This window comes from Sinocyclocheilus grahami, unplaced genomic scaffold (assembly GCF_001515645.1).
Source record: "Sinocyclocheilus grahami isolate Dianchi unplaced genomic scaffold, SAMN03320097.WGS_v1.1 scaffold29.1, whole genome shotgun sequence".
NCBI lineage: Eukaryota > Metazoa > Chordata > Actinopteri > Cypriniformes > Cyprinidae > Sinocyclocheilus > Sinocyclocheilus grahami.
In genome coordinates this window covers 3,358,678-3,382,727 of record NW_015505208.1, presented here as the reverse complement: position 1 = coordinate 3,382,727, position 24,050 = coordinate 3,358,678, and the positions used below count along the sequence as shown (strand labels likewise).

Here is a 24,050-nt window from a genome sequence, read left to right as displayed (position 1 = left end):
TAGATTGTACTTGCTCTGCTCATTTCAAAAGCTGTCCCATGTGACTCCCTCCCACAGTACTCGCATGAAGTGTGTGTGTGTGTGTGTGTGTGTGTGTATGTATATATATTAATTCAATTTTTAATATAATAAAAATTCAAAAATTCAAATATATTTACATTTTTTTAAATATATTTAAACTATATTATTTTATAAATAGTAAAATTAATAAAAGAAAGACCCTCAAATCTTTTGGCCTCACTGACTCTGTAATTGAAGGTATGGATAGTAAAAACAGGTAGGGATATTAAAACGTTATTGGAACTATTCTATGTATTTATTTTAAAACTGGAAAACCATATATGATTCCAGCCACATTGCACATTATGCTATATTAATTTGGAGACCGAAAAACAGATACATATTTGACAATATATGGACCCTGATATGTGTATGTTTGCGTGTGTGTTTCCATGGCTTCATGCACTTTAACATCTGAATGTGGAATGTGTTTATTAGAACATTATTTTGAATGTTTATGTTTGTGTCTGCTTGAAAAAATGCACTGTTCTAAGGAATAATTCAGCGCATCACAGATTTACAACAATAGATACACTCCAAAGATTAATTATTGTTTCCATCTTTGTACAATAACTTACAAAGACTGTATCGTTGACCATTGATAAACACTGTAAGGGTTTGACTTTGTTTTGAGCAACACCTGCCAAAGAACCTAGCAAGACAGCATCTCCCTTGTATTGTTCAAAGTGATTTTTCTTTGCAAGTATTCATGTCCGGCGTTGTTGTGTCCTCCCTAAAACTTTGCGACAAGGCAAAACACTTGTGCATTCCGACTATGGACATTAACCTTGGCAGTTTGCAGCTCCAATGCAGGGGAGTAACACCGCCACTCCCAGCCTCCCTACCCCAAAACACACACAAACATAAACACAAGCCACACACACACATCCACAAATACAACACAAATACAGCTGCAAGACATCTTGATAATATCGGACAGCTGATCCATTCCAGGTCAGTGTTCATCCCAGACTGCACTCCATGCCCTCGTCTCTGTCCTCGCTTGCGTCCGTGTCCTTGGTGACACAGTAATCATCCTACAGGTCAGATGCACAGACTTAACTGTATATGATTATCTAAATAAAAAGCTTCATCTTCACTAACCAACAGATTTGTCTCGTACATTCCAATGTATTGTATGTGTCAGGCTTCCTCTTTTAAAAACCCTTCCTTAAGCAGCATTTAAAACCTCACCATCTGTCTATATTAAACAGTTTGTCAGTTATAAAGTCTTTCATGAGGTGTTGTTTTTATTAAGTGACTCCACAATGTTTGACCCAAGAGCTGCCTAACTGGATAATTTGTATTCAAGCCAGTAAATCATAGTTTTTTTTGTCTTTTGTTATTCTAATTCATCTCTTTATTTTTTACCAGGGTCGTCACTTAAAAATGTTTCCCGTCCTAAAGTTTAGTTCTGGCCTAGAACTGCCATTTGTTAGTTGCCACGTTGCAGAGAGTGTGTGGTTGAAGTACATGTAAGATTAAGTGTGTGTGCAGTTGCTGTTATCTGTCATCTTGCGAGTTGGGTGACCGCCTCTCCTTTTTGTTTGTGAGTGTGTGTGTATGTGTATGTGTATGTGTATGTATGTGTGTGTGTGTGTGTGTGCGTGCGTGCTTGAGCTCTAAGTCGGATGTGGACATGTGAGTGTCCAGTTTCCAGTAACCTTTGACCCTATACAGCTAATTAGTGATATCCCCACTACCACTGAGAACTTCACATTCTGCGGCATTTGTTCAATCATTTTTCATTTACAAAGACTGCTGCTCACCTGTTGCTGTCTGTCACCGTTACACCAGAGGAACTGAAAGACAAATGAAATGCAGTTAGTGATTACAAAAGATTTTTGAAATAAATATCATTGTCATTATTTCCATATACTATAAAATGTGTATTTTGTAATGCCTGTGCTGTCATTTTTATTTATATAATTAAGATATTTTATTTATATTATTAATAATAATTTACTTAAAAATATCAGCTCAGGCATTACAAAATGTGTGTGTGTGTATATGTCTGTGTGTGTATGATTTTTTTTGTTTTTTTTTTGTTATATTGTTATTAATTGTTTTCAGTTATTTTAAGCAAAAATAATTTACAGATTTTTATAGTTGATTGCTCAGTGCATGTATATTAAAAACCAGCAGTATATGGTTATGGCCATACAGTCTCTGTTTACAACAACATTAATATTATTTTTTCCCCCTTTTTTTCACTCTAGATGTTTGATTATGAATGTTTCAAAATATGACTAATAATAATAATGTTTCAAAAATGATAAATGTAAATATGATTTCTGCAGGTCACGCCTGAGTTTCTTTTATAATGTTATTGAATACAGTATATGAACTGTTGTGTATTAGGCTGTCTGTTTACCTTTCTGGGTTTTAGTGTCAGGAAAGATGAGAGAGCTCAGTCTGAGATGTGGAAAACAGTGGCTATTTTAAGCTCTTCACATAATGCTGCACCAAGACAGGACAATTAATCTTATATCCCGCTTTTATTTTATTTTGACCTGCCCACCCATCAGGGAGGAAGAGAGGGAGAGAGACTCACAGTCAGAAAGACTGTTTGGCCCTTTTGCCATATCCTCATACTTTTTATACACCTGCACTGAGCATCTGAAAAGGTTCTTTCAATTACTTCATTTTAAGATAACGGAAAACAACTCTCTTGATTTATCACACCTGTAATCTCTGTAAAACCTGATATGCCACTGCAAGAAACAAGATCTGTCCATTCATCTGTCAGGTTAAAAACTATGGCAAGGTTAAAATACGTTTGGTAATTTGCTGTGGTAGAGAGAGAGAAGGGATGCTGTTTGGGAGACACCGGAACTCTGAGGTGTCAGAGGGCAGATCTCTGGAGATTCTCTGCTTCTTTGGTGATCTCTAAGCTTGCAATTAGCACGTGGACGTCTCGTTCTTCTTGTAATTTTACACATTCGTTTAATCTGTGCGTTACTATAACTAAGGGCATCTAAGGATGATGGGCACTGACTAACATGTTGAGAGGAGAGCAGATGCCCCGCGTGTGTCGTAGCAATCATCACCTGATTTAAAACCACTCTTGAGTCGCCTTCAGCCGCGCCACTTAGAGCTCGCACAGATCGGGATGTTTTGGCTTGAATTAGTCGGTTGTATTAGAGACGGGTGTGGGGTAGCATTAAAAAAGCAAAACATGGGGTTTGGGGACGCGGAGTATCCATTTCACGTGCCCCTCCGGAGGCGCCAGTGGGCCATTTGAGACGCTTCTTGTGGGATCCCATTAGAGGGCATCGGTGCTGAAAGTTGCACGGACTCTCCCATGAGCCATGCGCGATTACGCGTGGGGTCACCACTGTACCATTTTATGAATCCCACTGTTGCAGTGCGCGCACAACCGTTATTGACCCACCATTACAATCCTCAGTCAAATGTCACCTGACAACTCGAAGGAATTTAGAGAGCCTGTGCAAATGATGCTCAGCGTGAACACAAACATTTACTTCTGTCAGTAGTTATAAATATATAAATGTGTAGCTATTTTACTATTCCAACAGATCAAAATAAAATAAAAATGTTAAAAATAAAAATGCAGAATTAAATGTTAATGTAACGTTTGAATAATAATTATTATTATCATCATCAAGTAAAAACTTTTTTTTGGAAAAGAAAATAGCTAGTTGCTTTAATAATTTAATCTGAATTGGATATACTGAAAAAAGGAAAGCAATTGTTACAGTTTTTTTAGTTCTGATGATTAGACATTTCTTTGGAAATAAGAATATTTCTGGCTAAATGTTTTACTAATACTGAGAAAGGAAGAGGCTGAATTATGCTCAGAAAAACATTCATTTGATCTTTTATTGGAAACATTTACAATGCTTTTAACTGTTTTTTTTTATTATTATTCTGTTTAATGAATGTATGCTTATTGTGGTTTTATTGCCATTGAGTAACTGTAATACACTTACAGTATATATATAATATGCTAAATAATACTTTTATTAAAAATTAAGTACAATTTTAATTATGCTTATGCTATAATATAATAGAATATAAACTATTGCATCGAATTATTCAGAATAGCCTAAAAATGCACTGTGAATTAAATCCTACAATTTCTACCAAAGATTTTTCTGTTTCTGTATACATGCATGCGTGATAAATGACAACACAACACTATATCACTGCAAAACTGGTGCACCATTGTGATTATCTGTGCAGGTTTAGTGTTTGCTTCCACTATGGAGTATGTTGCCGCGTGCGGGGGTTACGCCCCTGAGCGCAAGAGATAAATGGTAAGATCCTTTAGCTCGTGAGTTAAGTTACGCTCATACTCAGCTCGCGCATGACGCGGTTCTGCTCCGAAGGAAGTCGCGTTATCTCCAGGTCCTTGTAGAGAGCTACAAACTCGCATCTCCTCAGACTTAACTTTTCTCCACTACATCCTCGTCTCCAGCTCAACATGTCCACCGGCTCCATTAGCGATGTGGATGAATTTCACGAGTCTGAGCTGCTGGATGGTCTTTTGAAATTCGGTTCCGGTAAAGATCCGGGGACATCAAACGAGAGCACGGAGGACAGTTCCAACTGCGAAGGGGCGTCGGTTACAGAATATTATTATTCTGTTTAATGAATGTATGCTTATTGTGGTTTTATTGCCATTGAGTAACTGTAATACACTCATAGACTATAATATGCTAAATAATACTTTTATTAAAAATTAAGTACAATTTTAATTATGCTTATGCTATAATATAATAGAATATAAACTATTGCATCGAATTATTCAGAATAGCCTAAAAATGCACTGTGAATTAAATCCTACAATTTCTACCAAAGATTTTTCTGTTTCTGTATACATGCATGCGTGATAAATGACAACACAACACTATATCACTGCAAAACTGGTGCACCATTGTGATTATCTGTGCAGGTTTAGTGTTTGCTTCCACTATGGAGTATGTTGCCGCGTGCGGGGGTTACGCCCCTGAGCGCAAGAGATAAATGGTAAGATCCTTTAGCTCGTGAGTTAAGTTACGCTCATACTCAGCTCGCGCATGACGCGGTTCTGCTCCGAAGGAAGTCGCGTTATCTCCAGGTCCTTGTAGAGAGCTACAAACTCGCATCTCCTCAGACTTAACTTTTCTCCACTACATCCTCGTCTCCAGCTCAACATGTCCACCGGCTCCATTAGCGATGTGGATGAATTTCACGAGTCTGAGCTGCTGGATGGTCTTTTGAAATTCGGTTCCGGTAAAGATCCGGGGACATCAAACGAGAGCACGGAGGACAGTTCCAACTGCGAAGGGGCGTCGGTTACAGAATGTACGGGGAAAAGGCGCAAATCAGCCGCCATGCGTAAATCGGCGCCTAATGGTGTGGCCCAAGAGGGCAAGCAGGTCCAGAGGAACGCGGCGAACGCACGCGAGAGGGCAAGGATGCGCGTGCTCAGCAAAGCCTTCTCCCGGTTGAAGACGACGTTACCGTGGGTTCCGCCGGACACCAAACTCTCCAAGCTGGACACGCTACGGCTGGCCTCCAGCTACATTGCGCACCTGCGACAGATACTCGCCAACGACAAATACGAGAATGGCTACATACATCCAGTCAACCTGGTGAGGGACTTTTTAAACCTTTTTGAAAAAGAAAATAAATCCCAGTAAGCAAGATGCGTTTATGGTCTATACAGTATGTAGGGCTACAATATAACACGTTTTCGTTATTATAACAAAATCTGTTTCCAGCCATTTAACAGCAATTTCTGTCCGTTTTTATGAGTTTTCAAAATTTCAGTTCGATTTTCAATGTTCCAAAAGTTGACTTTGGCAACACTTTGAATGTACTTACAAAATGGAGGCAAATTTTTCTCATTTTAAGTTTTAGTGCGTTGAGTTGTTTTGAATGTATTTCAAACGAATTGGAGACAGAATTTTAATTTTAGAGTATAAATGGTAAAATATCAGTCCTTAAATACTTGAGACATGTTCTGGAAATTATTAGTCCTTCAGAAATGATATGCTACCTGACCGATACCATCTTGCTTTTTATTTCAATAGTTTATAGACGCTAGTACTTGACAAAATGGTATGGAATATCCTCAGTGTATACTTTATGTAGGTTATGTTTACCATATATACATATTAAAAGCAAACATAAGTTATCAGTTCACAGTTATTTGGTGTGTTTACCGATTTTAAATGAACTTTCATTCATATTTTTTTTCCACAGACGTGGCCATTTATGGTGGCGGGCAAACCAGAAAATGAACTTAAAGAAATGCTCAATTCTACACGTTTATGTGGGACTACAGCTTCCTGAGACACCAGATGGACTTAAAACATGGACCGATTTTAAATATTTTAATTAAAAAAAGAATAACACGACCTGGGGACAACATCCTCACTCGCATTCCTGTAAAGAGAAATTGATATCTATTTAAATATTCACACGTGGGCCTTGCTGGTTCAAGGCAACAGTGTGTGATTTTATGCAATTGTTTTTATAAAGATTCCGTCCTCACTTTTTTATTAAAAACACGAGAAATCATTATACATATATGGCTTTGGTGACGCAGTGTCATAACATCACGCGCCTTTGCTGTTGGCATTAAAATAATTGTAAATAAATATGTTATAGTTTCAAGTGGTGCAAGTTACCTCTTTGATCTAGCATGGACAGAGTTCATGTTTATTCACTTTGCTTTGACCTGTGCGAACCTTGCTATCATTTCGCCCCACCTTTTTCTCTCAAGATCTCTGGCGAGAAGACATGTCACCCTGTCACCCTGTCACCCTGCCTGCAGAAGATAACATGACTAATTCCCTTATTCGGAAGAAACGTAAAGCTTCTCTTTATCATGATATATCTGTCATCAGATAAGCATGGCTTTAACCGTTTTGGAAATCAGAGCGAGCGCTTCTGAGTTAACAGAGATCGAGAAACTTCTCCAAAAACTCTTTTAATTCCCCCGACTCTGAATTTTTTTTAAGTAGTCAGGCCAGAAAAAATGTAGGCTGTCGTGGTCCGTGTTTAAGGTCAGTTGTTTTTAGACCAGTAAATCGCGCGGCTCTTAATCTCGCTGTGCAGCCGTTGTTTAATTTCGCGCGGGGTTGTGACCGTTATGTTTATAGCGCGCGGACAGATATTTATGCGTCACTCCTCTGAGGGGCGCGAGAGCACGAGTTACCGATGATCGGACGCCCGATGTCACAGCCACGCCGCGGCCTCACATCTTAGAAAAACACTGTCCCCGCGTATATAACTGTATTCCACATTAAACTAGTCATCACTGTTCTCTCGCAGAATTACTGAAATCCGCGCGGAGACACAAAACGGTGTGGTGGCGCAAGACAATAACAAGCCCGCCGCCATCATCCATCACGCGCTGTTATTGTAAGGAGAGGCTGAGGGGTGATCTGTGCGAGACTGAGAGAGAGGGAGGCTTACGCACACACACACACACACACACACACACACACACGCGCGCTTGGGCAATAAAGCAGATCTAAACATTGTGAAATCTTCTGATAAGTCTTAAAATGAGATATGATTATAGGAATACTTTTTATACGCACACATTTTAGGCCTAATGGTTTTAAATGAGATGTTTCGGTTATGCTATTTAGTTATAGGCTTATGCTTTTTTTTTAATGATTATGTTTTGACTATTTTTTTTAAATCTACAGTAATATTCGGCATTATTTGAGCTTATGTTAATGGCAAATCCAGACTGGCGTAAAACATTTATTAGCCTATTAAAATAGAGCTGTCATGACGCCAATTTGAAGACCTATCCTGAAGTCTAATTGGGTTCCCTCAGAAATATCCTTTTGCTTCTTATGCATGGTGGTTTATGATTAATGCGATTTTGCGTTCAATTTCACTTAAATCACACAAGGTTATATATCAAACGCAAAAAACATAAATTGCTAGCAATTCGTCAAGAAAATATATTCAATAGGCCTAGTGGTTATTTGTAGTCAGTATTTAGCTACTTAATAGGAGCTTTTAAAATTGAAGTATGGTTGACTGTGCAATTTATATTGTAAAAAATATATATATATTTTCAAGTGTTGTTAGCACATTTTTTTTAATAATTTTTGGATTATTTAGGTAGTTAATACATTATTATTGTTCATCAGTCATAATATCATCGTATCCATTGGCAAATACAGGTGTAGGCTAGTTGTAGCCTGTTATTTAAGCACCAAATGGAGCAGTAACTTGAATATTTCTGTGACAATCGAGATTTCTATTTTTCATATCGCCAATATTTTTTAGAGACTTTTCTTACACCATACTTTTATTTATTTATAGCATTATTTTTATAAAATTTTCTAAATCTGCTGAGAAAATTAAAGTGGTATTTTCTGTGTAGACTTTTAAAGGCACTCCAGAGGATGTAAAAAATATTTATATCTCACGCTAATAAGTTTTATTGGACATCTTTTTCTCACGGATGCTGGAAAGCTCCCCTCACCTCCCCTCAGAGAATAAGACAGAAAGATCTTTTCTTTCCCCCCTTCTTCGTCTTCTTTTTCTGTCATCATCTGAAAATCAAAAGAAAGCATTTTTTTCTTAATTTGAAGGAGTTCCCTTATTTCCTGTGCGAAGCGCACGTTCATCAGCACGGATAAGTCGAGGCGCTCCATCACCTCAAGACCACCGCAGAGAACACTGAACACTGGCCGGGTCAGCTGCGCTCTGCCCGGCAGCGGGAGGAGGAGGAGGAGGCAGGGAGGGTCGGTCATTAGAAAGATAAAGTGGACCCTGGATTCCCATGCGCTGCGAGAATATGGCTAATTGTTTTGTTGGACGGCTGCCCAAAACTCTCTTTTATAGTCCCAAAGTCTCTTGAGAGGGAACATTGGCATGTAGTCTAGATGCACATAACTAAAAACTTCCAGATAAGAGTGCGTGTTTTCAGCTAAAGTTTATGATGAGTCTTAGACGTTGGTTTTAAACGGCTAATGTTAAACCGCTCGTGCCTGGATTGCATCTGAGCTGGTATGTCACCCTTCACTCAAAATTCCGTTCCTTTAATAGTTTTTCCAGTGGCTTAACAACTTTATTTATACTTGACATGAAACAACACAGAAACTAAATGACCAAGACCCTTTAAAATGTTCTTTTGTGAGTACGGTGGGAGAAATGCATCAATCATGACACAATAGGTTTCAGCACCTAGACACTGAACAGCGACTGAAGAGCTCAATCAGTCTCACTACTGTAGGTTACATCAGAGAAGTGAAAACCAACACTACAGCATTATGTATTCATTTTGCAGGCTGGATTAGGACCAAGTGCACCGCAGAGTAATGAAGGCACAAATGTGACCCTGGAATCACAAAACCAGTCACAAGGGTCAATTTTTCAAAATTGAGATTTGTACATCATCTGAGAGCTGAATAAATAAGCTTTCCATTGATGTATGGTTTGTTAGGATAGATAGGACAATATTTGTCCGATATACAACTATTTGAAAATCTGGAATCTGAGGGTGCAAAAAAATCTAAATATTGAGAAAATCGCCTTTAAAGTTGTCCAAATGAAGTTCTTAGCAATGCATATTACTAATCAAAAATTAAGTTGTGATATATTTACAGTAGGAAATTTACTAAATATATTCATGGAACATGATCTTTACTTAATATCCTTATGATTTTTGGCATAAAAGAAAACAATTTTGACCCATACAATGTATTTTTGGCTATTGCTACAAAATATACCCCAGCGACTTAAGACTGGTTTTGTGGTCCAGGGTCACAAATACTTACAAATGTAAGAGTTTGCTTCACTGTAGGTATGCTTGTGCAAGAGAAGCCTATAGCATATACTAAAAATATTCAACCAACTAAAACGGAAAAGCTTTTAAAATGAGACGTTTAATTGTCCTACATTTTAAGTAAATCCAAACTAACAACCTGCAGTAATGTGTTGATTGGCCCTTTTTGGACCACTTTGAATTATTACTGATGAAGATTTAAACTCTGTAAACTCAAAAAATCATATAAATTATTGTTCCATCCATTTACAAATAAAACCGAAATAAAGTTTATGATGTATAATATCCAGTTTTTTGTTTTTTTATCCAATGTTAGTGGTGTTTGAATTCATGGGGATCACTAATTAATTAATTCATATGACCTATTAATGACTATTAATTATTAGCAAACACTTCTTACATAATATTGGGATTATTTTTGGAGTGACTGTATATTACACTGTTTAAAAAAGTTGTTAATAATACAGTGATAATTGGAGTACTTTTACAAAAGAAATTAAGTGTTACTTGCCGCTTCTTTGTAATTATTTGTAAAAATTACTACACTCTAAAAAATGCTGGGTTGTTTCAACCCAACTTTGTGTCAAATATGGACTAACCCAACCGTTGGGTTAAATTTTTACATTAAATTTTTAACCCAAAAGTTGGGTCAGTCCACATTTGACCCACAGTTGGGTTGAAACAACTCTTAATCATGTATTTTCGTTCTTAACTTGTATTTTAACTTTTTTTTTTAATCCTTACTGCAATGTGTCGTGAAACGTTCAGTGCTGGATGTCCTGCAGAGGGAGCTATAATACAGTTGTTCACAGTACAACTAAATTGTGTCACCAAGAGTTCAAGAAAATGGCCGTTGGGTGGCAGTAAGACTGCAGACAGTCAACTACAGTATGATCTCTTATTTCTTTTAGCTTGGCTTTCCAGGGCAATCGTGCATGTATGCGTATTTGCATATCAGCTATTAAATGAATAATTTTAAAAACTAAGATAAAGCTGTAAAGTCACACTCCAAAAAATCATGAGTACATGCTTGTAGAAGTATGTACCCCCACCACCACCAGTCTAGTCCCACAGCTGAGTCTGTATTTGTAGTGTGTTAGTAATGCATTTGTGTGTGCCTGTGTCTGGTAAATCAAAGCTAAACTACTTCCATTTGAGTGAAATTGACCAGCTTCTCAACTGCCCCCGCCACCATATGCACAGACTCAAGAGCTTTAAATTCAACCCAGAAGCCTACTGCACATTAAAAACACACAAAGACTGTCCTTCATCTCTTAAGTATTTCATTAGAAAGTGTATTTTAAATTGAAGTAAATGTGTGTGTGTCTGTGTATTTTGACTCATTTGGATAAGTGTGCAGCCAGGGGTGGATCATAGTGAAGTCTTGTAAACTCTGCCATGATGAAAGTGCAGAGAATAAATTGCTCAAAGTATCACACGAGGTAAATGTTACAGGAACACGACCGTGAGCGTGTGTACAGGGTGTGAAATGTTTGTCCAGGTGGGGGTGATTACTGATTGAGTGGTGCGGTAGAAGAGTAATTCACTGCGAATCCTGTCCTTTGAGAATAAGCAGGTGTTTTTAAATGTATGAAATATTTTTGAGGGAATATTATGGGTTCAATACAAGTTAAGTTCAGCTGACAGCCTTTGTGGCATAATATTGATTACCACAAAAATAGTTTTGACTCGTCCCTCATTGTCTTATAAAAGTGAATGAGGGCTTTATACATTTTATAAAATTGCTTACATTAATTTTTCTGTGCATTATTTGAGGTGTCAAGTTTTTCTCATAAACACACTTGGTTTAAATCTCAATTAAATACACATCTTCTTAGCTAAGCATTCACATAATGCTTCTCATAAACCTACTACATTTATATCTGATCAAATAGTTCTTCAGCTGTTGCCTTCCTGTTTCTACCTCAGGATCTTCGTTAACTGAATACATGTTTACAAATTATTGTACAGCTGTATATTATGAACATTACTTTGACACTCATCTCTTAATGACAGAATACTTCCTTAAACATGCATCAAAAAATCATTTTGAAAGTGATTCCAATGATATTGTTCCGCTGCATTGTTATAGTTGTGGTGTGGATTCTGCTGTTCCTTTAAATGTAGAAAAAAATTAAGACTATATTTTTATCGTTATCATTTAATTATTGTCTTGGTGCCAACTGGCCTGAACCCAGAATATTCCTTTAAATGCTTGTTTGTCTTTCTCATTTCACTCTGTCCAGTCTGCCTGCCTACGTTTGTACAAATGACTTTATCCAGCACTATAACAACCACTGCTGTTTCTGCACCAACTTTCTTTAACTGAAGCTCAGCTGTGTGTGTGTGCATATGTTACGATGTGTGCTGCTCTCTGCCCAAGCATACACCTCCCTGATAGCCACACGGATCCAATTAAAGCTGGAATTCCCAACCTAAAGACTGGAATCATTCATGTCTCCACCTCCGTGATATTCCAGGGTGTCCCCAATCATGTGCCCTGTGTTTGTACGTGTGCATAGAAGCGTCAAGTCTGCATGTGTTTGAGAGTACTTTTGCATAAGCATGCCAACGTGTGTGTGTGTGTGTGTGTGTGTGAGGGGAATTCTGAAGATAATTGAGAGCGGGTGAGGTTCCCACTCTCCAGCAATGAACGGACTGTGTTTGGGCTGAGACAGGGAGAATGTCTGATTTTAGCGTTCCTTTAAACAAAAGTGAACAGTGCTCTCATTCAAAACAGATGGTGAAGGTCAAATCGAGGAAACAGTGACAGGAGTGAGTGAGAGAGAAAGAGCGACAGACGGATGGAGTGAGAGAGACAGAGAGGGAGGAGGACAATAGAGAGACAGATCGAAGAAGAGGTAGAGGGAAAGTGAGGTGAGGTACTAAGGAAAGGAGAAAATGAGTGAAAAATAGTGAAAAATAAACTCAGCTGGACTTTCTGATCCTTTGTGGGATGGGAATGTTTATCCACTGTACTTGGATAAATGAGCGAGATATAACCCTGATTAGTCAATCACTTAACTAATCACAAGGTTAAAATCATGCTTAATTTTTTATTTTATATACATTTTTTTAGAATATATTTATAGGCTTTTATGTTGCCTTGGTAATATTTAGTATTGATGTTTGTATACATTGTAAATGATGCAACATGACTTTTTACTAACTAAACTATGATTATTAGCTCCTCGATTGAGGTGAGGTACTAAGGAAAAGAGAAAAAATGAGTGAAAAATAAACTCAGCTGGACTTTCTGATCCTTTGTGGGATGGGAATGTTTATCCACTGTACCTGGATAAATGAGAGAGAGATAACCCTGATTAGTCAATCACTTAATTAATCACAAGGTTAAATTTATGCTTAAATATTCTAAAAATGTATTATAAATATAAAATAAAACATTATTTTAATTTATAGTGTAGCCATACTACATGTTTATGTTGGCTTGGTAGCCTATACTTAGTATTGATGTTTGTATGCATTGTAAATTATGCAACATGACTTTATACTAACTAAACTATCATTATTAGTTCCTCGATTGAGTGCTTCAAGTATTCATACTTGCTTCTTTCACTGCGTCTCCGTTTGTCCACCCATGAGGCCACGATGCCCTTCCGGAGTGGCCAAGGATCACTTTTCACGCGACACCGGATAACAGTCTCCCTCGCGCTATTAATATTTAATCGAGCAGCGCGCCCGCTGCGGACAAATGATTTTTTATTTCTGACTGACGGCGGCCGCGGCGCGGGCTCGAGTTACACGCGTCACGCGGGAACGAGCTTCGGGCACGGCGCACATAATTCACGCCAGTGCACGCGCTTGCCGCCAAAACCCATCAAGCGTTGCGCTGCAAGCACGAGGCCGCGACAGTTTCATTAATTCGGGATTACGGAGACTTTTCGTCTAATTTATATGGATTAAATTAGGTCTACTTATTGCCTCTTGCCTGCTCATTGACATTGGAGATGTGTAGAGAAATCTGTGAGAGGTCAATTGGCCGTGTTAATCGTTGGCAGCTGGCATAAATGGGCCCTATAAGTCAGGATGTACTTTATTATATATTACATAAATGGAAAATGAGGAGGAATAGAGGTAAAACGTCCAACCAGTGTTGCCAACTGCTTTCAATTGAAAGTAGCTAAAACTGGTAGCTAAATGTCACTAGATGACTTCATAATGGCAAATTCACTGATCTATATAAAGATGAACGTAGATCGGTGGGCAAGATGAGAACTTGGATAAGGTTTGTCCAAGAAGTTGCTATATTTGTCCATAAACTTTTGAAAAAAGTCTCAAAAGGGGAAGTCGCTAAATCTAGCTACAAAGTAGCTAAATTGGCAACACTGCGTCCAACAAACTAGTCCAATCAACTAGTTCAGTGGTTCCCAACCCTGGTCCTGGAGGCACCCCAACACTGCACTTTTTGCATGTCTCCTTAAACACACCTGATTCAGGTCATCAGCTCGTTAGTAGAAACTCCTTCGATTGAGGTGAGGTACTAAGGGAAAGAGAAAAAATGAGTGAAAAATAAATAAACCTTTGTGGGATGGGAATGTTTATCCACTGTACCTGGATAAATGAGAGAGAGATAACCCTGATTAGTCAATCACTTAATTAATCACAAGGTTAAATTTATGCTTAAATATTCTAAAAATGTATTATAAATATAAAATAAAACATTATTTTAATTTATAGTGTAGCCATACTACATGTTTATGTTGGCTTGGTAGCCTATACTTAGTATTGATGTTTGTATGCATTGTAAATTATGCAACATGACTTTATACTAACTAAACTATCATTATTAGTTCCTCGATTGAGTGCTTCAAGTATTCATACTTGCTTCTTTCACTGCGTCTCCGTTTGTCCACCCATGAGGCCACGATGCCCTTCCGGAGTGGGCAAGGATCACTTTTCACGCGACACCGGATAACAGTCTCCCTCGCGCTATTAATATTTAATCGAGCAGCGCGCCCGCTGCGGACAAATGATTTTTTATTTCTGACTGACGGCGGCCGCGGCGCGGGCTCGAGTTACACGCGTCACGCGGGAACGAGCTTCGGGCACGGCGCACATAATTCACGCCAGTGCACGCGCTTGCCGCCAAAACCCATCAAGCGTTGCGCTGCAAGCACGAGGCCGCGACAGTTTCATTAATTCGGGATTACGGAGACTTTTCGTCTAATTTATATGGATTAAATTAGGTCTACTTATTGCCTTTAGTATTGATGTTTGTATGCATTGTAACTTATGCAACATGACTTTATACTAACTAAACTATCATTATTAGTTCCTCGATTGAGTGCTTCAAGTATTCATACTTGCTTCTTTCACTGCGTCTCCGTTTGTCCACCCATGAGGCCACGATGCCCTTCCGGAGTGGCCAAGGATCACTTTTCACGCGACACCGGATAACAGTCTCCCTCGCGCTATTAATATTTAATCGAGCAGCGCGCCCGCTGCGGACAAATGATTTTTTATTTCTGACTGACGGCGGCCGCGGCGCGGGCTCGAGTTACACGCGTCACGCGGGAACGAGCTTCGGGCACGGCGCACATAATTCACGCCAGTGCACGCGCTTGCCGCCAAAACCCATCAAGCGTTGCGCTGCAAGCACGAGGCCGCGACAGTTTCATTAATTCGGGATTACGGAGACTTTTCGTCTAATTTATATGGATTAAATTAGGTCTACTTATTGCCTCTTGCCTGCTCATTGACATTGGAGATGTGTAGAGAAATCTGTGAGAGGTCAATTGGCCGTGTTAATCGTTGGCAGCTGGCATAAATGGGCCCTATAAGTCAGGATGTACTTTATTATATATTACATAAATGGAAAATGACGAGGAATAGAGGTAAAACGTCCAACCAGTGTTGCCAACTGCTTTCAATTGAAAGTAGCTAAAACTGGTAGCTAAATGTCACTAGATGACTTCATAATGGCAAATTCACTGATCTATATAAAGATGAACGTAGATCGGTGGGCAAGATGAGAACTTGGATAAGGTTTGTCCAAGAAGTTGCTATATTTGTCCATAAACTTTTGAAAAAAGTCTCAAAAGGGGAAGTCGCTAAATCTAGCTACAAAGTAGCTAAATTGGCAACACTGCGTCCAACAAACTAGTCCAATCAACTAGTTCAGTGGTTCCCAACCCTGGTCCTGGAGGCACCCCAACACTGCACTTTTTGCATGTCTCCTTAAACACACCTGATTCAGGTCATCAGCTCGTTAGTAGAAACTCCTGAAATTGGTGTGTCAGAGAAAGGAAACATGCAAAATGTGCAGTGTTGGGGTGCCTCCAGGACAGGGTTGGAAACCACTAAACTAGTTGATTGGTGAGGACGTGACACGATTTTTTTAATCAAGATTCTAGTGCTTTCAAACGATTAATTGCGATTAATCGCATCCAAAATACATTATATATTTGTATTCATATAATTGATATATATAAACGTAACATTTTTCTTAAATGTATACATGCATGTGTTTGTATTTATATATACATAATAAATATACAGTAAACATTATGTAAACAAAAACCTATTTTGGATGCAATTAAGCGTGATTAATCATTTGACAGCACTACTTCATTCATAAAACTTTTTTGTTTGATATTTTTGTTAAGCAGTGCTTTAATTATAACAGCGCACATTATCAACTTTTAAAATATTAAAATATCTTGATTAACTAATGATGTCATTCACACATCTGCCTTCTCAAAGACTCCATTTCCCATGATGCCTCAAAAGACACAAAAGGTCACAACTCGGGCAAGTCTCCTGTTACAAATCAATACTGGGAGTTATTGGCCGGGAACAGTAATTCATTAAGTGCCATATCAGATGCAGCCTAGTTTGGCACATAACTAAAATATCACCAAAATCAAATTTAATGAGAAATGTTTCATATTTGGAAAGTATCTCTTTACAATGACTTATTCTGATGCATAATCCACTGTATCTAATCTAATATTCAAATGGCCACAACAAGTATTTACTGTTTGCACTCTACTCTTTAGGTCTGAACATCTGTATTAATTCAAATGGACATGGAAGTGTCTACAGAACTGTAAATGTGAGTATCCAATGTCATAAAAATATGATAAGATATAAAAACGTAATTCCATTTACTTTCTATAATACAAATTTTATTCTATAATACAGTGTTATTTATTATATATGTATTTTATATATATTTATATAATTGTTTCTGAACACTTCTTTAATTACCCGTTTACTTAAAATAAAACATTAGCATGTGGGTGTATGTTATTTGCAGCTTTTTCCATTGTCTAGTGGTTTCTAGCTTGAAAGTGCTTCTAGCTAAGTGTTGGTATGGCTTATTCTGTCCCATTTCCAAGTCTTCGTTTCGCTCTTTCTCTTTTGTTTCTGTTCTTTTCTTTTCTCTGAAGCTGTCTGGTTTTTGGGACGGGCCAGACTGAAAGGAGTTTTTTTTTTTTTTAATCAGATCATTTACTAAGAGAAACTAGAGACGTTTGGGGACCTGCGTTTGCCAGAGACACACCGAAGGATTACGGTATGACCCCCCCAGGGATGCTCACAAATGTGCACACAAACACACACCTACATTCTTAAACTGGCACGAAAACAAATGTGCACAATCAGGAATAAATGTGCTGAAACACAATATTTATAACAATGAGGTTTCTGAGATTATGGCGATTATCATTTGAAGGGGAGAAAGAGACACAACAGACAAACATTCCTTGTAAACGGCGGCATACATATTGTCTCTCACACACCTGGTGTCCCTGTTCGTACCCGTGAGTGTGCTTAGCAGCTGTTGTGGCAGTCAGAGCCAGGATGTCCTGCAACACAGATGGTGCAAGCGTGGTTGAATAAATATAAGTAATGATTTATTATATTTAAACGTATGAATTTGGTCAGAAGCCTGAAGTATTCATGAGTGAGAGGTTGTCTCTCTCTATGCTTTTTAAATCCTGAATTTTGAAGTGATGCCAAGTGCAAATACTGCGTGTGTGTGTGTGTGTGTGTGTGGGTGAAGGGGACGGGATCATTTTACCCCAAAAATGTGGCAGCTACACAAAAGCATCCCATCCGGCTGGACCTGAGGGACCAGAGGAGGGAGGGGTTACCACGGTGATGGCAGAATCCAGGAAACTCGAGATGACATAAAAGAATGCATTAACAGAGAGAGAGAGAGAGAGAGAGAGGTAATTCCAAGAGGACAAAAAGAGGTAAAACAAGTTAATCATTTTGAACTGCTGTATGAATGAGTGCATGATTTGTGTGTGAGAGGGACAGTGTGTGTGTGTGTGCATTGTTTGTGCCTGGGATCCCATGTTTTTTGGGCGTGTTTGAGGACGTCAGGTGTAACATTACTTTAGACTGATTCTGAGCTGTTCGCAGCACGTAATAAAAAAAATGCATACAGTAAACATTATAATTATACATGCAGAGTGCGAGTGTGTATGCATGATATGTGACTTCTATGAATTAAGATGTATCAGAAAGGTAGGGATTGTTATCAACTTCAGTGTGTATTGTCATCAACATTAGTCTGGATCTTTGTGACCGACAAGTATTGCTGCTGTCTCTTATATACTCTAAAAGGAAACAGCTCAGTTTCAGCTCTTTGTATTAATAGCACTTATTGCTTGTGTACAACTAGGCCTATAAATCTGAATATATTGATAAAGGGATAATTCACTTAAAAATGAAAATTGTGTCATCAATTACTCACCTTTGCATCGTTCCAGTCTTGTATGACTTCCATTCTTCTGTGGAACACTTTCTTTTTTTTTTTTTTTTTTTTTCCTTTTTTTTTTTTTTTTTTTTTTTTTTTTTGTCCATTCATTGAACATCATTGGGGTCCAGTGTTGTTCAGACTCCCAGTGTGATTCAAAATATCATCTTTTTGTATTCTGCATAAGAAAGAATGTCATACAGACAGTGTTGGGGAGAAACTAGTTATGGTAACACTATGTAACACTACGGTGTTCTGGTTACACGTTACATGTACGTACTTATTACATGTTATTAATTATAATAACAATAAATTATGCACAATTACATGCAAGTAAACCTAAGACAAACCCTAACCATAAAGTAAGTACAGGTAGTTAATCAGTATTACTCAGTACTTACATGTATAATTATACTGTAACAAGGACACCTTAAAATAAAGTGTAACCCTAGTTACATGTAACAGAGTTACATAATTTAATTACAAAATAAATATAATTGTAATCTGTTACATTTACTGAGAAAAAAATGTATAATTAAATTAGTTATTTATGAAAATGTTAACAATTACAAAGGGTATATGCTTAATTAGATGCCAGTGTTTCCTGTCATAGCTATGTAAAGATTTGATTTCAAAAACAATATCATAGCTATTAAACTATATCTTATGATTTGAAATCAGCATTTAACCTCAGAACGATCTCAAAGTAAAAAGAGGTGCTGAAGTCTGATTTTGTAAAAAGTAATCAGTTGCATTAATTTAATAAAGTAATTGAAATAGTTACACTGCTTATTACACTTTAAATATGGCTACTTGTAATCTGTAAGCTATTACATTTCCAAAGTAACCTTCCCAACACTGCTTACAGATTTGGAATGACATGAAGGTTAATAAATGATGACCAAATTTTCATGTTTGGATGAACTAACCCTTTAAGTCATAGACATTCCACTTGCTGCAGGACATAATAATCGTCATAAAATGTAATAATAATAGAAGTTACACAGTTTTTTTATTTTTTATTCTCACTCACAAACACACAGGCATAAAAGAAACTGGAGCTTCTATTAGCTAATGAAAAAATCATTAGCACTCCCTTGATAGCATAAGCCTTGACCTCTTGAATCAAGGATATGTATTGGTCCTAGTCAGCCAGCTTCAGGTCACACTTGTTCAGTTGCAGCCTTGTTAAAGAAGCGAGGGCATTATTTGAAATATGAGCCTGTGCATCGACTGCCTCACTGGGGTTAAAACAGCCAACTCTGTCATTATTAGCACACTTGACCATTACAGTGGCCTTTAGATCACAATTAGCTCTTTTTTTATGTTAAGCTTAAATGGCTTGTGTACGTGTGGTTAAAACACCCTTACACTTGAATAGTGAAGGATTTCATATTGTTTGATGATAAACAACAGTTAGGCTAATAGTGAAACTATTTGTACACGGTACTCGAGTAATCATTTTTACGGAATCTGTTTTGTTACCATATGAACATAAAGGGACCAAACATTGCAAAAATAATGATGGCTTTCAAACAGATTTTGCACTCCCTCATTTATCACAATATTGTTAAGTTATTACAGGCATTTGGCAATAATTGATAATGCATTTGTTGTAACCTAGGGAAGTAAAATGTATTCTAGTGAATTGGTTTGTTCAGACTGTTTATTTCAGTGAACTCAACTGGTTCAAAATATGATTTACTAATTTATTACATCAACACTCATTCTGTTCTCTGGAGTCTCCCACTTAAAAATTACAAAATGTCCATGGCAGCCATAGTTTCCACCAAAATACGAAAACGTCACTACAGTTTTGCTTTTACTGTAAAACCAAAAGAATAATAATGTTTTATGAGTCTTTGTCATTTTTTTATTTTTATGATGAATAACAAGTTTTTATGAGTAACAATAACTGTATAAGCAATGGTATTTTGAAGGAAAAAATGATTACATGGTCTAAATACATTTTAGTTAAACACTGCTTTTTTTTATTATTATTAGTTCCCATCTAAAGTTATTTATCCAAATTTTTCTTTACAGTCAAGCGACATACAAAACTTGAATCATTTTTAAAAAGATCTGTTTCAAAATAACAATCGGACATAACTAGTTTGTAGTTAAGGTTATCAATCAAATCAGTGGTCAGTGTACCACAAAAGTGTTTGTCCAGCGGTCTGCTCCTCTGATGACAGAGTGACTCCCTCTCTGGTTTGTGTGTCAATGCTGGCGCCAATGCTGGGGGGATTGGTTTTGTGTATGTATGCGTGTTTAGATATGTGTGCAAGTCAGGGAGAGGGCAGTATGGGTTTTTGTATTTGAAATGGTAAATTAGCAGATTCCAACCCTCCCAGTAAAACCTTCCCTTTGTTTAAATCTTAATGTCATCGTAAATTAAAGGGTTGATATCCTCAGTTTCAGTCTTTTGTCTCTTGATCTTTGTTTCTCTTACTCTTTCATACACACAAACCACACACATGAAACACAGGAAATGAATTCAGGTGTCAGAGTCCAGCAGGGTTGGTTGGTAGACGGTGAATAGTTAAACAATGGGTCAGTCAAAGAGAGTTACAGATCTCCAGATAACCAGTGATCCTAATTAGTTTCCAACAACACAGCTGTGTGCTCATCCTTATACAGTGGTTCCTCACAGCTCAGAACAAATTCATTCTGTGCGTTTTGCGTGATTTGACGCTTTGGAGCTTTTAAAAATGAAGGAAAACCTGTAGTTTGATCATTGTAAATGAAAGTTATACCTGAAATAGTTGAAAATTGAGTAAACAACCAACTGATTAAAACCGATTATTGAAAAAGAAAAAATGTGTGGTGGGGACTTGGTTCAATCCATCGGTTGTTGATTGAATGGAGGCAGATGTGAATGTGAGCTTGCAGTCCATTGTGAGAAAGGAGCAGGATTTAAGTTTGGTATACATCACCAGTCAGTTTCACCGGAAGATCGAGTTTTGATATTTTAATTAAAAGTTACAAGGTCCGAAAAAAATGTTAAAGAATGAATCATTCACAACTTTAAATTACTTTTAAGTTGCTGGGTTGCGTTTTTTAAATAAAGGTAATAATCTTTACATTTTTGTGGCGCAAGAAAGGATATCCAAGAGCCATGTGTGTAAACCAAAAAAAAAGATTATACCAAAGATCAAATAGTTATTTTAAATGTGTATTTGTGCATAGAAGGACCACCAAATATATAAAAGGAGCTGGTAATTGTACTAATGCAATGATGTTATTTCAGATTTAGCAATTCATGCAAGTTACTTATTAGGATCCTATCGCATTATTTTGAGGGCCTGAGTTCAGGAGGTATAATTAGAAAGTGATATTTGAGAGGCATTTCCAATGCATGCTCAATAAATGTGCATAATCTGATATGGTTTAAAGTGCCTCAAAGATCTCACCAAAGTCAGATCCGTGTTCTAGGAGTGGGAGTCACGAGTTTGATTCTGGCTCGTTTTGCGTATTAATCCCAATTTGACTGTTACCCCATCATTTCTTATCTCTGTAAATGACCACCACCAAAAAGAGATCTTTGAAATTGCACAATGTCCCTCTAGGCTGTCCTGACTTTAAAAAGCATATAAAGTTCCAGTTCGTGTCAGGGTAATTCTGAAGAAGAGCCAAGTTACTTTCATTTTGGACAAGTTTGATATGCCTTGTAAAAAAAAAAATTGTAAAATCGGAAAGGTGAGTTTGTATTAACCCCTTGTCAAGACAGTGAGTGAACATGAAACATCTGGAGAAGTCTTTTGAAAGTTTTGATTAACTAAAAAATAGTTTTGCTGTGTTAATCAGAGCACAATTTAATGCTGTTTATACTTAATGTTATATATAATCGTGATTCACAGTTTCCCACTTTGTGCAGCTAAAAAGCCAGTAAGACATACAAAAGCTGATCATGATATAAAGCTGAATCCAAAATTTGTACGTTTTAGTCGGACTGATTTATTGAGGGCTCTGGCTTTGTCTTAATTTGGTGTCTGATGACTCTCGCCGGGCTCGTAATTGTCAATTTAATTTCACAGTGACATTTCACAAAATATTTACGGTCATATTTGCAGGTGCAGGTCATTGGTATGAAATTTTTTTTTTTTTTCTGAGCTGGTCGGGCAGACCTGTTCTCTGTCACTGCCAGCACTGAACTCTGAAGTTGAGAGTAATTGGGGACCTTTCAAATATGAGGTCATTAGCAGTGGAGATATACCACACCTAGAATCAAAATGAAAACATTTCTGTTGATATTCGTGCTGGAAGTTTATAATTAAAGCTCGGAAGGCTAATTAGTTGGATTATTAAGGCATGTTGAAGGAATGTGCCTCTAATGGAAAATAGAAACATGTGAACCACTCTGTTTTCTCACTCTTTCATGCAGTTATTTTCTGATCATGTCTCTGCTAATATAACCCTCAGTGTTCATTTCCCCTCATGCGCTCATTAGCAATGAAAACATTGTGCACGCTTTTGCTCGCAGGTCTTGGACAGAAGAGCATTGTATGTGTTTGTAAGTTCTATCAGAAAGAGGCAGCGTTTGAGATCAGCAAGTCGCATATTATCCTTAGAGATGGTCACTATTTGCCAGGATGTCGAACGCAGGGCCACAGTTTCAAAGCATGCTGGGAGTTGCATGCATTCCACTGTATCCACATCATTTTGGGGGTTGTGGGAAAGATGGGTTCACATTCTGAGCATGACTCATTGGTTAACAAATCATCTAATTCACTTTCAGTTTTTTAGCTCTTCACCATGACTGCTCAAACTTTAAATTGTGGTAGCCCGCTAATTTGTATATACTGTGAGGACACGCACATTCTGACTTCAGTCACCAGAGAATAAGTTAGTAGTCAGACACAAACTCTATTGGCAGCCAAAGATGTGGTTTTGTTCAGTTCACCAGACTAACATAGTTGAATGCATTCATATTCTAGCAGTCATTAAAATGGCAGTATACAGATGTTGGTTATGTCAGATAATTTCTTCTCCACCTACACAAACATACTAATGCTTTATGAAGACATCATTCTCTAGTATATAACCTTTCTGCTACCTTTCCAGAGACATACCAATTGCCAGTGTAATTCCAGTGTCTGAGGGTTTCTTCCAGCCGCAGATGACCAGTCAGGATCCAGTCTGGCAAGAAGGAATGATTTGGAGTGCTGCTGAGCCATGGAGGTATGGTACTAATTCACCTGATTATACAGTACATTATTGACTACTCATTGAGTCACAGTCTGACTCTAAACCAAGAAAATTTCTTGCTGAAAAGACCACATTGGCTCCACACTGCGACTAAAATGGTCACAAAAGTGACAAAAAAAAATTAACAGTTGTGACTAGATTTAACATCTAGACTTGTACAATATTTGTGTGTGCATATGTGGTTTTGTCAGATATCATGTTAGTGCACACCAGTGTTTCATGCATGTTGCAGTGAACACCGCACAAGCTGTGATGTCCGATTGGCAAACAAATGACTTGCTCAGT

General features: G+C 37.6%; 1 protein-coding gene and 2 long non-coding RNA genes across 3 annotated transcripts; 2 read left to right on the top strand and 1 right to left on the bottom strand.

Annotated features, from left to right (window-relative positions):
- Positions 1–286: 286 nt before the first annotated feature.
- On the bottom strand, positions 287–14,383 carry LOC107571315 (uncharacterized). Its single transcript, XR_001607167.1, has 4 exons — positions 14,370–14,383; positions 8,525–8,594; positions 1,830–1,862; positions 287–1,097 (listed from the first exon to the last, which is right to left on the bottom strand). It is a non-coding gene; the product is annotated as an uncharacterized lncRNA (long non-coding RNA).
- tcf21 (transcription factor 21) lies at positions 5,143–6,728 on the top strand. Its single transcript, XM_016257593.1, has 2 exons — positions 5,143–5,660; positions 6,274–6,728. The coding sequence occupies exons 1-2, from the start codon at positions 5,220–5,222 to the stop codon at positions 6,361–6,363; spliced, it is 531 nt and encodes a 176-aa protein (XP_016113079.1). The 5' UTR covers positions 5,143–5,219; the 3' UTR covers positions 6,364–6,728.
- A 1,731-nt stretch (positions 14,384–16,114) lies between the features above and the next one.
- LOC107571311 (uncharacterized) lies at positions 16,115–23,733 on the top strand. The gene is made up of 4 exons (XR_001607162.1): positions 16,115–16,165; positions 16,849–16,904; positions 17,298–17,366; positions 23,622–23,733. It is a non-coding gene; the product is annotated as an uncharacterized lncRNA (long non-coding RNA).
- Positions 23,734–24,050: the final 317 nt, after the last annotated feature.